Source organism: Ranitomeya variabilis, chromosome 1 (assembly GCF_051348905.1).
Source record: "Ranitomeya variabilis isolate aRanVar5 chromosome 1, aRanVar5.hap1, whole genome shotgun sequence".
In the NCBI taxonomy this organism is placed as follows: domain Eukaryota; kingdom Metazoa; phylum Chordata; class Amphibia; order Anura; family Dendrobatidae; genus Ranitomeya; species Ranitomeya variabilis.
In genome coordinates this window covers 916,359,660-916,375,054 of record NC_135232.1, presented here as the reverse complement: position 1 = coordinate 916,375,054, position 15,395 = coordinate 916,359,660, and the positions used below count along the sequence as shown (strand labels likewise).

General features: G+C 42.0%; 1 protein-coding gene across 3 annotated transcripts in view; it reads right to left on the bottom strand.

The window, feature by feature from the left end:
* Positions 1 to 15,395, bottom strand: part of AFG2A (AAA ATPase AFG2A) — a 701,600-nt gene that overhangs the window by 559,205 nt on the left and 127,000 nt on the right. For all 3 annotated transcript variants that reach the window (XM_077279095.1, XM_077279096.1, XM_077279097.1), the window contains exon 11: positions 2,259 to 2,468. In XM_077279095.1, coding sequence (XP_077135210.1) covers positions 2,259 to 2,468 — 210 coding nt within the window. The remainder of the gene's footprint in view (positions 1 to 2,258; positions 2,469 to 15,395) is intronic.

Genomic DNA, 15,395 nt, shown 5'->3' with positions numbered 1-15,395 from the left:
CATTTATTATATAGAGCCATTACAAACAAAAGTGATCTATTTCAAGTGCAGGAAAGATATATATCTTGGTACCGTGTTAGCCAGTGGATAGAAAGATATTTAGAATTGAGAGTCCTTAGTGGTTGATACCTTTTAATGGCTAACTGATATCCATTAAAAGGTATTAACCACTGAGGACTCTCAATTCTAAATATATTTCTATTTCAAGTGTCTCAGTAAATTAGAATACTTTATAACACCAGCGTGAAAAATGATTTTAAAATCCGAAACGTTGGCCTACTGAAATGTATGTTCAGTAAATGCTCTCAATACTTGGTTCGGGGCTCCTTTTGCATCAATTACTGCATCAATGTGGCATAGCATGGAGGCGATCAGCCTGTGGAACTGCTGAGGGGTTATGGAAGCCCAGATTGCTTTGATAGCAGCCTTCAGATCGTCTGCATTGTTGGGTCTGGTGTCTCTCATCTTCCTCTTGACAATAGCCTATAGATTCTCTATGGGGTTACGGTCAGGCAGTTTGCTGGCCAATCAAGCGCAGTGACACTGTGGTTTTTAAACCAGGTAATGGTACTTTTGGCAGTGTGGACAGGTGCCAAGTCCTGCTGGAGAATGACATTTTCATCTCCAAAAAGCTTGTAGGCAGAGGGAAGCATGAAGTGCTCTAAAATTTCCTGGTAGATGGCTGGGCTGACATGGCTCCCCAAACCATCAATGATTATGGAAACTCCACACTAGACCTCAAGCAGCTTGGATTGTGGCCTCTCCACTCTTCCTCCCGATTCTGGGACCTTGATCTCCAAATGAAATGCAAAATTTACTTTTCATCGGAAAACAGCACCTTGGATAATTTTTATACTTTACAAGAGTAAACCAGCATGGAGAAAGAAAAAAGCCTACTGTACTTGGCACCAGAATCCTTTCCCAGATCCAGTGCTACTATTCTGAACGTCTCAGCCAGATAGGAATTACTTATGTGCCGGCCACCATTCACCTGACCTTTTAGCCAATTAGTGGCCTCAGTGGCTAGGTTACCGGTGGCCATGCTTCTAGTGCGGCGGTGACTGCCAGAGTGGCTGAATAGGAAAAGGACTTTAGTGATAAGTTTGTCTTCTATTGTGTGTTCAGAAGGCTTCGACCTATGAAGTTTAAAAATATAGCCGATGGCCACTTTAATGGTAATGAATATCTATGATATGTGAATGTAATCTGTTACCAGGTTTTTGCTCCTCCATCTGAGAGCAGCATGATGTAGGGACAAAGACCCTGATTCCAGCAATGTATCACTCGCTGGGCTGTTTCCTGCAATTTTTCTCTGTTTTATCTGCTGCAGATCTACCAGTTCTCTAAATGCCGAGCTCTGTATTACCTACCCACAACACTGATTGGCAGCTTTTTGCATAGGCAGAAAGCTGCTAATCGGTGATGTGGACAGGATTGCAAAGAGTTCATCTGTCGGAGGCCACAGGCTCAAAAAGGCTACCTCGAGCAAATTTGGAACAAGCCACTGGGAATGGCAGATTCCAGAGAAACCCCAACTCTCTTTAACCCCTAAACAGGGATCTGGACCTACAACTGGATTGCTACCTATGGAAGGGCTGAAGTCTGAAGGTGCGCAGGAATGGTCGCCAAGCAAGGTCAAAGCTGAGAAGTCGCGTAGAGAACAAAATCAGGATCGATAAGAATAGTCAGAAAACATAAGCCAAGGTCAAAACAAGGAGCAATGCAACAACATGGAACAGGCAGGACTGAACCAGAGAAGCACAAGTCTATATCCGACAGCTTCCAGCAGTAAGCTGGAAGCTAAAGTAGGATGTGGTGCTCTCCAATTGGCTGGAACAGGGAGCTGATAACTCCAGCTGGACAGCACACACCCATACTACCAGACTTGAAGGCACTACTGGTCCCAGCCACACAAATCTAAGTGGTTGAATAGAGTATGTGCCGTCCAGAGCTCCCGATTGCAACGTCTTTTCTATCACCAGCGCCGCCAGCAGAATGAATATGGTCACGCGTGGCGACAGAAGCAGATGTCACAGAAGCGTGTCCTGGTGGAAATGTGCAGGTTTTCAAGTCCTCTACTAATAATAATCTCCTGATGACTGAATAGAAATTTTACCATAACTACAGGAAGAAGAACAGTAAGTGACACATAACTGAAATCAGTGTTTATGCATTATGTTGCTCTCAGATTAGGCGGTGAAACCTTGGTGACAGATTCCTCTTATACAAGTCTGCCCCGATGACATACAGTGACATACCTTTACTGTCAGAAAATTCAATCCGCTTTCACTTGCTACAGCCTTTGCAATCATGGTTTTGGAGCAGCCGGGAGGGCCGTAGAGCAATACTCCCTTTGGTGGCTGTATTCCCATGCGAATAAAGGACTCGGGGTGCTTCAGTGGCCATTCAACTGCTTGCTTTAGCTTAAGCTTAACATTTTCCAACCCGCCAATGTCAGACCATGATACCTGAAAGAGAAAAGATCAGATCATATCAATGGGCTGCCGTGAAAGATTTTATTTTTGATAAAACGGGGAAAACTAAAAGGTTAATTGTTATTAGAGAAGAACGGGATTAGTATAAATGAAAGCAAAGAGCATTAGACTTCATATGAGCCATCATGCACATTGCAGCTCTGCGCTCCGCAGGTCTGAGCTTCAGACAGCACCAGCTCAAGATCAGCAATGCTGGATGCAGGATATAGGAGACATCACCCACATCCACCAAAGCAGGAAGGCCGACTATTCGGGGACAGAGCAAGCAACTCCCATAGGAACAAACTGCAGAAATTATCACAAGGCACAGGAGAATTATACAAGGTGTTTCTTTGATCTTTGGGGATGGAACAACTTGTATACTTGTTGCTGGACTGCTACATAAGAGGGCTTATAAGTAGTGCATTTTGTTTATATAGGGAAATGCTAGAAACTTGTTCCCTTTAAAGGGGTACTCCCATCTCCATGATCCAAAACCAAATATAATAATAATAATAATAATATCCTTCTATATTATTTCAAAACACTATTTTTCGGTGATTACTTTGTATCTCCGTTCTTACTGCACCCACACACACAAATGATACACCATTTGAAAGGTAAACTTGCCCCTTCAGCAAGAAAACAGCTAAACAAACCACACATCCATGATGTGATCACAAAATACACTTTAAACATTAATTTTCATAAACCTGTAGTAAGGAAAAATGACCTGCAGGTGGCACCACACTACCCCATGAATACTACCACAAAGCTGAAATAAATCCTAACATTTGCCATGGGGGATTTCCAGCTTGCCGAACTCCTTGCCCAGCAGGTTTCAGGCAGGTACATCTAAAATATTTGCTACATATGTGGAAGTAGAATAAAAGTAAAACTTTACCTGTTTAAGACTTCAGCTTTAAAACTGAAGATATAAATGAATGCAGCCTAAAAGGGACCGGGCAGGTTCTGAACCATCAGGTTTTCCGTATTATTGGACAGTCATTGAAAAGGCTATTTTCCTTTTAAGGCTACAGCTTGCTTATTGGTGACCTGGAGTCACCTCTGGTTCCAAGTAAAAAAAACTGCAGCGCTGACATAACTCAGACTGTACATTGTTTCCCGATGGGAGAGATTGGTGGAAACAACCTTGCAAAAATTGAAAAGAAAAAAAAAAAAAATCCAACCACAGGGGAAAAAAAAGGTAAAATAATCTGGAGATATTACTTTTTTTTTTTTAAAGGGATATGCCCAATTATTATACAATGGTGTAAATACGCTCAGTTATTGTGGGCAATTCTCCATCATTTTTACTATCAAAGTGGCACCGCTGTACAGGGAGCTGCTCCGTTCACATACATAGGGCTATGTTGCACTTCCCTACACTGCAGATAGATGGCAGTGCTGCTGTGGAGGGGACAAAAAGCTGCTGCCTCTGTTCTTTTGCAGGGTCCTGACAATCAGACCCCTTCTGATCAGTAAGTAAAATACCATTATGTTTAACCCCTTAACCCCCAAGGGTGGTTTGCACGTTAATGACCAGGCCAATTTTTACAATTCTGACCACTGTCCCTTTATGAGGTTATAACTCTGGAACACTTCAACGGATCCTGGTGATTCGGACATTGTTTTCTCGTGACATATTGTAATTCATGATAGTGGTAAAATTTCTTTGATATTACCTGCGTTTATTTGTGAAAAAAATGGAAATTTGGCGAAAATTTTGAAAATTTCGCAATTTTCCAACTTTGAATTTTTATGCAATTAAATCACTGTGATATGTCACACAAAATACTTAATAAGTAACATTTCCCACATGTCTACTTTACATCAGCACAATTTTGGAACCAAAATTTTTTTTCGTTAGGGAGTTATAAGGGTTAAAAGTTGACCAGCAATTTCTCATTTTTACAACACCATTTTTTTGGGGGGACCACATCCCATTTGAAGTCATTTTGAGGGGTCTATATGATAGAAAATAACCAAGTGTTACACCATTCTTAAAACTGCACCCCTCAAGGTGCACAAAACCACATTCAAGAAGTTTATTAACCCTTCAGGTGTTTCACAGGAATTTTTGGAATGTTTAAATAAAAATGAACATTTAACTTTTTTTCTCAAAAAATGTACTTCAGATCCAATTTGTTTTATTTTACCAAGGGTAACAGGAGAAAATAGACCCCAAAAGATGTTGTACAATTTGTCCTGAGTACGCCGATACCCCATATGTGGGGGTATACCACTGTTTACGAAGGAACGCCATTTGACTTTTCAATGCAAAATTGACTGGAATTGAGATGGGACGCCATGTTGCGTTTGGAGAGCCCCTGATGTGCCTAAGCATTGAAACCACCCCATAAGTGTCACCATTTTGGAAAGTAGACCCCCTAAGGAACTTATCTAGATGTGTGGTGAGCACTTTGACCCACCAAGTACTTCACAGAAGTTTATAATGCAGAGCCGTAAAAATAAAACAAAAATTTTTTCCCACAAAAATTATTTTTTAGCCCCCAGTTTTGTATTTTCCCGAGAGTAACAGGAGAAATTGGACCCCAAAAGTTGTTGTCCAATTTGTCCTGAGTACGATGATACCCCATATGTGGGGGGAACCACGGTTTGGGCGCATGGGAGGGCTCGGAAGGGATGGAGCGCCATTTGGAATGCAGACTTAGATGGAATGGTCTGCAGGCGTCACATTGCATTTGCAGAGCCCCTAATGTAACTAAACAGTAGAAACCCCCCACAAGTGACACCATTTTGGAAAGTAGACCCCCTAAGGAACTCATCTAGATGTGTTGTGAGAGCTTTGAACCCCCAAGTGTTCTCACTACAGTTTATAACGCAGAGCCGTGCAAATAAAAAATATTTTTTTTTCCACAAAAATTTTTTAGCCCCCAGTTTTGTATTTTCCCAAGGGTAACAGGAGAAATTGGACACCAAAAGTTGTTCTCCAATGTGTTCCGAGTACGCTGATACCCCATATGTTGGGGTAAACCCCTTTTTGGGCGCACGGGAGAGCTCGGAAGGGAAGGAGCAGTTTTACTTTTTCAACGCAGAATTGGCTGGAATTGAGATCGGACGCCATGTCGCGTTTGGAGAGCCCCTGATGTGCCTAAACAGTGGAAATCCCCCAATTATAACTGAAACCCTAATCCAAACACACCCCTAACCCTAATCCCAACGGTAACCCTAACCACACCTTTAACCCAGACACACCTCTAACCCTAATCCCAACCCTATTCCCAACCGTAAATGTAATCCAAACCCTAACCCTAACTTTAGCCCCAACCCTAACTGTAGCCTTAACCCTAGCCCCAACCCGAACCCTAGCCCTAACCCTAGCCCTAACCCTAGCCCTAACCCTAGCCCTAACCCTAGCCCTAACCCTAGCCCTAACCCTAGCCCTAACCCTAGCCCTAATGGGAAAATGGAAATAAATACATTTTTAATTTTTTTTCATTTTTACCTAACTAAGCAGGTGATGAAGGGGGGTTTGATTTACTTTTATAGCGGGTTTTTTAGCGGATTTTTATGATTGGCAGCCGTCACACACTGAAAGACGCTTTTTATTGCAAAAAATAGTTTTTGCATTACCACATTTTGAGAGCTATTATTTTTCCATATTTGAGTCCACAGAGTCATGTGAGGTCTTGTTTTTTGGGGGACGAGTTGACGTTTTTATTGGTAATATGTTCGGGCACGGGAGATTGTTTGATCGCTTTTTATTCCGATTTTTGTGAGGGAGAATGACCAAAAACCAGCTACTCATGAATTTCTTTTGGGGGAGGCGTTTATACCGTTCCGCGTTTGGTAAAATTGATAAAGCAGTTTTATTGTTCGGGTCAGTACGATTACAGCGATACCTCATTTATATCATTTTTTTATGTTTTGGCGCTTTTATACGATAAAAACTATTTTATAGAAAAAATAATTATTTTGGCATCGCTTTATCCTGAGGACTATAACTTTTTTATTTTTTCGCTGATGATGCTGTATGACGGCTCGTTTTTTGCGGGACAAGATGACGTTTTCAGCGGTACCATGGTTATTTATATCCGTCTTTTTGATCGCGTGTTATTCCACTTTTTGTTTGGCGGAATGAGAATAAAGTGTTGTTTTTTGCCTTTTTTTACGGTGTTCACTGAAGGGGTTAACTAGTTATATAGTTTTATAGGTGGGGTCGTTACGGACGCGGCGATACTAAATATGTGTACTTTTATTGTTTGATTTTTTTATTTAGATAAAGAAATGTATTTATGGGAATAATTTTTTTTTTTTCTTTTTTTTTTTTTTTTTTTTTTTTACACATGTGGAAATTTTTTTTTTTAAACTTTTTTACTTTGTCCCAGGGGGGGACATCACAGATCGCTGATCTGACAGTTTTCACAGCACTCTGTCAGATCGGCGATCTGACTTACAGTGCTGCAGGCTTACCAGCGCCTGCTCTGAGCAGGCACTTGGTAAGCCACCTCCCTCCCTGCAGGACCCGGATGCCGCGGCCATTTTGGATCCGGGCCTGCTGCAGGGAGGAGAGGTAAGAGACCCTCGCGTTGCTCCGGGGGTCTCAGGGAAGCCCGCAGGGAGCCCCCTCCCTGTGCGATGCTTCCCTGTACCGCCGGCACACCGCGATCATGTTTGATCGCGGTGTGCCGGGTGTTAATGCGCCGGGGACGGTCCGGGACCGCTCCTGGCACATAGTGTCGGATGTCAGCTGCGATAGGCAGCTGACACCCGGCCGTGATCGGCCGCGCTCCCCCCGTGAGCGCGGCCGATCGTGCTGGACGTACTATTCCGTCCTTGGGAATTAGGGCCCACCCCACATGGACCGAATAGTACGTCCAATGGCAGAAAGGGGTTAATGTTGGGGGATCTCCTTTAGGCTGGAGTCACACACAATGTATTAAAAAATAAAAAAAATCGGTCCGTTTTACACAGACGAGAATCGCTGAAATGTCCCCTGAACAGTGATCCGTATGTCATCCGTGTGCAGTGCGAGGAGACGATTTTCTGACATGTAAGCATCGCATGGCGAGATTTTAAGGCCAGCTTGCAAAATAGATATATAATGGATCCATGGGCTCAAATATTCGTGAAAACACATATACATATATATATATATATATATATATATATATATATATATATATATATATATATATATATATATATACACACACATACATACATACATACACACATATTATATATATATATATATATATATATATACACACACACACATACACTGTGTTCCAAATTATTATGCAAATTGGATTTAAGTGTCTTAAAGATTTAATTGTTTTGTTTTTCAAATAAACTCGTGGATGGTATTGTGTCTCAAGGCTCAATGAATCACTGAAATCAATCTTAAACACATGTGATAATTAGTTTTCCAGGTGATTCTAATTAAAGGAAAACTACTCAAAAATGGTGTTCCACATTATTAAGCAGGTCACAGGTTTCAAGCAATATGGGAAATAAAAAGGATCTCTCTGCTGCTGAAAAGCATTAAATAGTGCAATGCCTTGGACAAGGTATGAAAAAATTAGATATTTCACGAAAACTTAAGAGTGATCATCATACTCTGATAGGGTAGCTAGAAGGAATATAGAGTGCAAATAGGGTCTTATCAGAGAAAAAAGGGAATATTCGTGAGAGATAGTATGAATTCACTCACCTATTATGGTTGTGTAAGACACAACCACTGCACTTAGCATTGGCGGCTGCTGTAAGCCCCGGTGTGATGATCCTTTGCTAGGTGAAGAGAATGGGGCATCAGACTGCGCTGCTCGCCTGTCAGGATAATGTACTAGAGAAGTCCAAGTAGATGTAATAGAAAATAGACTGTCCTGAGGAAGTGGTGTGATCACCACGAAACGCGTAGAAATAAAGTCTATTTTCTATTACATCTACTTGGACTTCTCTGGTACATTATCCTGACAGGCGAGCAGCGCAGTCTGATGCCCCATTCACTTCACCTAGCAAAGGATCATCATACTCTGATGAGATTTGTGACTGAAACAGAGCACAGACAGAGTTCATGCAAATAAAGGCATAATGAGGAAGTTTTCTGGCAGACAAATTCATTGGATTAAGAGAGCAGCTGCCAAAATACCATTACAAAGCAGCAAACAGTTATTTGAAGCTGCTGGTGCATCTGGAGTCTCTCGAACCTCAAGGTGTAGGATCTTTCAAAGGCTTGCTGTGGTGCATAAACCTACTATTCGGCCACTCCTAAACAGTGTTCACAAGCAGAAACGGTTGCAGTGGGCCCAGACATACATGAAGACTAATTTTCAAACAGTCTTGTTTACTGATGAGTGTCAAGCAACTCTGGACGGTCCAGATGGATGGAGTAGTGGATGGTTGGTGGATGGCCACCATGTCCCAACAAGGCTGCAACGTCAGCAAGGAGGTGGAGGAGTCATGTTTTGGGCTGGAATCATGGGGAACCAGCTGGTAGGGCCCTTTAAGGTTCCTGAAGGTGTGAAAATGACCTCAGCAAAGTAAATAGAGTTTCTGACTGACACTTTCTTCCATGGTCTAAAAAGCAGAAACGTGCCTTCAGGAACAAAATCATCTTCATGCATGACAATGAATACCTCTGAGTAATTGGCTGCTATGGGCATAAAAGGAGATAAACTCATGGTGTGGCCCCTATAGAGAACCTTTGGAGTATCATCAAACAAAAGATCTATGAGGGTGGGAGGCAGTTCACATCAAAACAGCAGCTCTGGGAGGCTATTCTGACTTCATGCAAAGAAATACAAGCAGAAACTCTCCAAAAACTCACAAGTTCAATGGATGCAAGATTTGTGAAGGTGATATCAAAGAAGGGTTCCTATATTAACATGTAACTTGGCCTGTTAGGATGTTTTGGAGTTAAATAGCTTTTTTGTTCAGTGAATGTGACCTCCTAATGCTGCAAATTCCACAAATGAGCATTTTCAGTTATTTAAAACATATCAAATGTTTAGAAATACTACTGTGCCTAATAATTTGGAACAGTGCATTTTGAGTTTTTATTCATTTTGGAGATTATACTGTTATCATTGGGAGGTTTCTTCAATAAAATTCGATGTATACTCTAACGGGAGATGACTTTTATTAGACTGACTGTCATTTGCACCAACCATTTAGGAAAATCCGAGAAAAATTACATTTGCATAATAATTTGGAACATAGTGTATACACACAGTACAGACCAAAAGTTTAGACACACCTACTCATCTAAAGATTTTTCTGTATTTTCATGACTATGAAAATTGTACATTCACACTGAAGGCATCAAAACTATGAATTAACACATGTGGAATTATATACTTAACAAAAAAGTGTGAAACAACTGAAATTATGTCTTATATTCTAGGTTCTTCAAAGTAGCCACCTTTTGCTTTGATGACTGCTTTGCACACTCTTGGCATTCTCTTGATGAGCATCAAGAGGTAGTCACCAGGAATGGTTTACACTTCACAGATGTGCCCTGTCAGGTTTAATAAGTGGGATTTCTTGCCTTATAAATAGGGTTGGGACCATCAGTTGTGTTGTGCAGAATTCTGGTGGATATACAGCTGATAGTCCTACTGAATAGACTATTAGAATTTGTATTATGGCAAGAAAAAAGCAGCTAAGTAAAGAAAAATGAGTGGCAATCATTACTTTAAAAATTAAGGTCAGTCAGTCTGAAAAATTGAGCAAACTTTGAAAGTGTCCCCAAGTGCAGTGGCAAAAACCATCAAGCGCTACAAAAAAACGGGCTGACATGAGGACAGCCCCAGGAAAGGAAGACCAAGAGTCACCTCTGCTTCTGAGGATAAGTTTGTCCGAGTCACCAGCCTCAGAAATCGCAGGTTAACAGCAGCTCAGATTAGAGACCAGGTCAATGCCACACAGAGTTCTAGCAGCAGACACATCTCTACAACAACTGTTAAGAGGAGACTCTGTGCAGCAGGCCTTCATGATAAAATAGCTGCTAGGGAACCACTGCTAAGGACAGGCAACAAGCAGAAGAGACTTGTTTGGGCTAAAGAACACAAGGAATGGACATTAGACCAGTGGAAATCTGTGCTTTGGTTTGATGAGTCCAAATTTGAGATCTTTGGTTCCAACCACCGTGTCTTCGTGCGACGCAGAAAAGGTGAACGGATGGACTCTACATGCCTGGTTCCCATCGTAAAGCATGGAGGAGGATGTGTGATGGTGTGGCGGTGCTTTGCTGGGGACACTGTTGGGGATATACAGGTCCTTCTCAAAAAATTAGCATATAGTGTTAAATTTCATTATTTACCATAATGTAATGATTACAATTAAACTTTCATATACTATAGATTCATTATCCACCAACTGAAATTTGTCAGGTCTTTTATTGTTTTAATACTGATGATTTTGGCATACAACTCCTGATAACCCAAAAAACCTGTCTCAATAAATTAGCATATTTCACCCGACCAATCAAATAAAAGTGTTTTTTAATACCAAACAAAAAAACCATCAAATAATAATGTTCAGTTATGCACTCAATACTTGGTCGGGAATCCTTTGGCAGAAATGACTGCTTCAATGCGGCGTGGCATGGAGGCAATCAGCCTGTGACACTGCTGAGATGTTATGGAGGCCCAGGATGCTTCAATAGCGGCCTTAAGCTCATCCAGAGTGTTGGGTCTTGCGTCTCTCAACTTTCTCTTCACAATATCCCACAGATTCTCTATGGGGTTCAGGTCAGGAGAGTTGGCAGGCCAATTGAGCACAGTAATACCATGGTCAGTAAACCATTTACCAGTGGTTTTGGCACTGTGAGCAGGTGCCAGGTCGTGCTGAAAAATGAAATCTTCATCTCCATAAAGCATTTCAGCCGATGGAAGCATGAAGTGCTCCAAAATCTCCTGATAGCTAGCTGCATTGACCCTGCCCTTGATGAAACACAGTGGACCAACACCAGCAGCTGACATGGCACCCCACACCATCACTGACTGTGGGTACTTGACACTGGACTTCAGGCATTTTGGCATTTCCTTCTCCCCAGTCTTCCTCCAGACTCTGACACCTTGATTTCCGAATGACATGCAAAATTTGCTTTCATCAGAAAAAAGTACTTGGGACCACTTAGCAACAGTCCAGTGCTGCTTCTCTGTAGCCCAGGTCAGGCGCTTCTGCCGCTGTTTATGGTTCAAAAGTGGCTTTACCTGGGGAATGCGGCACCTGTACCCCATTTCCTGCACACGCCTGTGCACGGTGGCTCTGGATGTTTCCACACCAGACTCAGTCCACTGCTTCCTCAGGTTCCGGTCACCTCTTCTCGTTGTACAGCGTTTTCTGCCACATTGTTTCCTTCCAACAGACTTACCATTGAGGTGCCTTGATACAGCACTCTGGGAACAGCCTATTTGTTGAGAAATTTCTTTCTGGGTCTTACCCTCTTGCTTGAGGGTGTCAATGATGGCCTTCTTGACATCTGTCAGGTCGCTAGTCTTACCCATGATGGGGGTTTTGAGTAATGAACCAGGCAGGGAGTTTTTAAAAGCCTCAGGTATCTTTTGCATGTGTTTAGAGTTAATTAGTTGATTCAGAAGATTAGGGTAATAGGTCATTTAGAGAACCTTTTCTTGATATGCTAATTTATTGAGAAAGGTTTTTTGGGTTATCAGGAGTTGTATGCCAAAATCATCAGTATTAAAACAATAAAAGACCTGACAAATTTCAGTTGGTGGATAATGAATCTATAGTATATGAAAGTTTAATTGTAATCATTACATTATGGTAAATAATGAAATTTAACACTATATGCTAATTTTTTGAGAAGGACCTGTAGGCATACTGAACCAGCATGGCTACCACAGCATCTTGCAGCGGCATGCTATTCCATCCGGTTTGCTGTTAGTTGGACCATCATTTATTTTTCAACAGGACAATGACCCCAAACACACCTCCAGGCTGTGTAAGGGCTATTTGACCAAGAAGTAGAGTGATGGGGTGCTACGCCAGATGACCTGGCCTTCAGTCACCAGACCTGAACCCAATCGAGATGGTTTGGGGTGAGCTGGACCGCAGAGCGAAGGCAAAAGGGCCAACAAGTGCTTAGCATCTCTGGGAACTCCTACAAGATTGTTGGAAGACCATTCCCGGTGACTACCTCTTGAAGCTCATCAAGAGAATGCCAAGAGCGTGCAAAGCAGTCATCAAAGCAAAAGGTGGCTACTTTGAAGAACCTAGAATATAAGACATAATTTCAGTTGTTTCACACTTTTTTGTTAAGGATATCATTTCCCATGCTAATTCATAGTTTTGATGCCTCCAGTGAGAATTTACAGTTTTCATAGTCATGAAAATACAGAAAAATCTTTAAATGAGAAAGTGTGTCCAAACTTTTGGTCTGTACGGTGTGTATATATATATATATATATATATATATATATATATATATATATATATATATATATATATATATATATATATATATATATATATATACACACATATACATATATGTGTCAGTGAGACACATACCTCTCTGTGTTCATCACCCCCCCACCACCACCACAGTAAGTGACACCATTTTGGAAATGAGACCCCTTAGGGAATGTATCTAGATGTGTATTGAGCATCTTGAACCCCCCCAGTGCTTCACAGATGTTTATAATGTTAAGCGGTGAAAATAAAATGAAAACAAAACAACATTTTTCCACAAAAAAAATGTTTTTTAGCTCCAAATTTTGTACTTTCACAAGGGTAACAAGAGAACATGGACCCCAAGATTTGCTGCGCAATTTCTCCTGAGTTGACCGATATGTGGTTTAAAACTACTTTTGAGGCCCAGTGCAAAGCTCAGAAGGGAAGAAGCGACATATTACAGTGCAGATTTTGCTGAACTTGTTTGAGGGTGCCATGTTACATTGGTAGAGCCCCTGAGGTGCCAGAAGAGCAGACCCCCCCATAAGTGACCACCATTTTACAAACTATACCTCTCAATGAATTAACCTAGGGGTGCAGTGATCATATTGACACCACAGATGTGTCACAGACTTTTATACCATTGGGCAGTGAAGAAAAAATTATTGACATTTTTACCACCAAGATTATGTGTTAGGCTAGTTTCACACTAGCGTTTTGCTGAGCTGCGGAGGGCTGTGGAATTCCTCTGTGAAGCCCCGCCCATGGCCACACCTCCGCAGCTCAGCTCCGCCTATGTCCGCATGCGGCCTGCGTATTTATCTTTAACATTAGGTATGCAGGTCGTGCTGATGTATGCGGATGCCTACGCATGCGTTGTTTTGACGATGCAGAGAAAAAAAGAAATTCCAACCAGCTGCGTTCGACGCAGGTCGCCGCATCGTCAAAACGACGCATGCGGAGGCATGTTAAAGATAGGTACGCAGGTCCCATGCGGACGTAGGCGGAGCTGAGCAGTGGAGGTGCAGCTGTGGGCGGGGCTTCACAGAGGAAGTCCGCACCCCTCCACAGCTCAGCAAAACGCTAGGGTGAAACTAGCTTTAGTCCCAAGTTTTACATTTTCATACCGGGAAATGGGTAAAATGGCACCAAAATTTGTCCCACAATTTCTGCTGAATGTAGAAATCCCTCATATGTTGCAGTACAGTACTGCTTAGCCACATGGGACAGAGCACTATTTGCCTCCTCGATCGCAGTTTTTCCTAGAATAGTTTGCGGACTCCATATAGAGAGCCACTAAGTACTGGAAAAGCAGAATCCCCCCTCAAGTGACCCCATTTTGGAAATTATTCCCCTTTGGGAATTTATCTACAGGAGTGACGATTATGACTCCATGGGTGCTTTCCAGAAACAAGCAGCAGTGGATGTTGCTGAGTGAAAATTGCAAACTGCCGTTGTAGCGACCAATACGTTGCAGTCACCAATACGTTATGGAGACCTGTAAAATCGGGAGTGCTCTCATTACTAAAGAAATGCAAAACATGTGGATGCTATATGTAGATTAGGTATACTGTGGGACTTACAAAGGAGGGGGGCATTTGATATTGGGAGTGGAGAATTTGCTGAATTTCTTTTGGCGGGTGAGGAGACATTTCGCTTTTCCAGAGCCTTTGTGCTACCAGTAACATGGAAGCCCCCTATATTTCCATTAACAGATGACAAACCTGAGTGGGCACTTGCTTTTTTTTCTGGATTGAGTTGAAGCTTTTATTGGGAACATTTTACATAACATTAGGGATCACATTTATCCGACGCTCTACGCTGAGCACTTACTTTGGGGTTTCTATCTAAATCTGAGTGACTTGATTCAGATAAAACCCCCGAGGGATCCATTCACTATAATGAGGGAGCAGAGTTACCCTGGACTCCGTCTGGCCTCTGTTCAGCATTTTCCTTCTTTTCAGAAGTGCACGAAACTGTTGCAGACGGCACTTTTATGTAATCCTAAAGACGGGCACCGCCGGATCACAGGTCAGAGGGCATCCACAGTGCCTCCATCTGCCTCATTATAGGAAATCTTCCTCCAGAGGTTCTGTCTAAATCACGCATTTCAGAGATTTACATGGAAACCCCCGATGTAAGCACTCAGCGCAGAGCGCAGGATAAATGTGCTCTGAGCCTTACTGCGATCTTTGGTACATAGAATAAACAAATCAACAGCAGGTAAAGAATTCTTTTTTTTGTTTGTTTTTTTCTTTATTTGGAGATTTTAAAAAAAATATTTTTTATACTTTTTAATATTTTTTTTTTATATTGTACCAGGCTGGGACATCATTATACAGTATCAGATCGGTGATGTGATACTCTGCAATGCTTCTGCACCATAGAGCACCAGAGCAGCGTCTGACAGACTGGAAAGGAGGCATCTCAGGTCCTGCTCTCAGCAGGCGTTCACAAGCCACCTTTCCCTGCAGGACCCTGAAGGACCCCGTGGCCATTTGGGGCCAGGGATCTCCATGGAGACCATGAGAA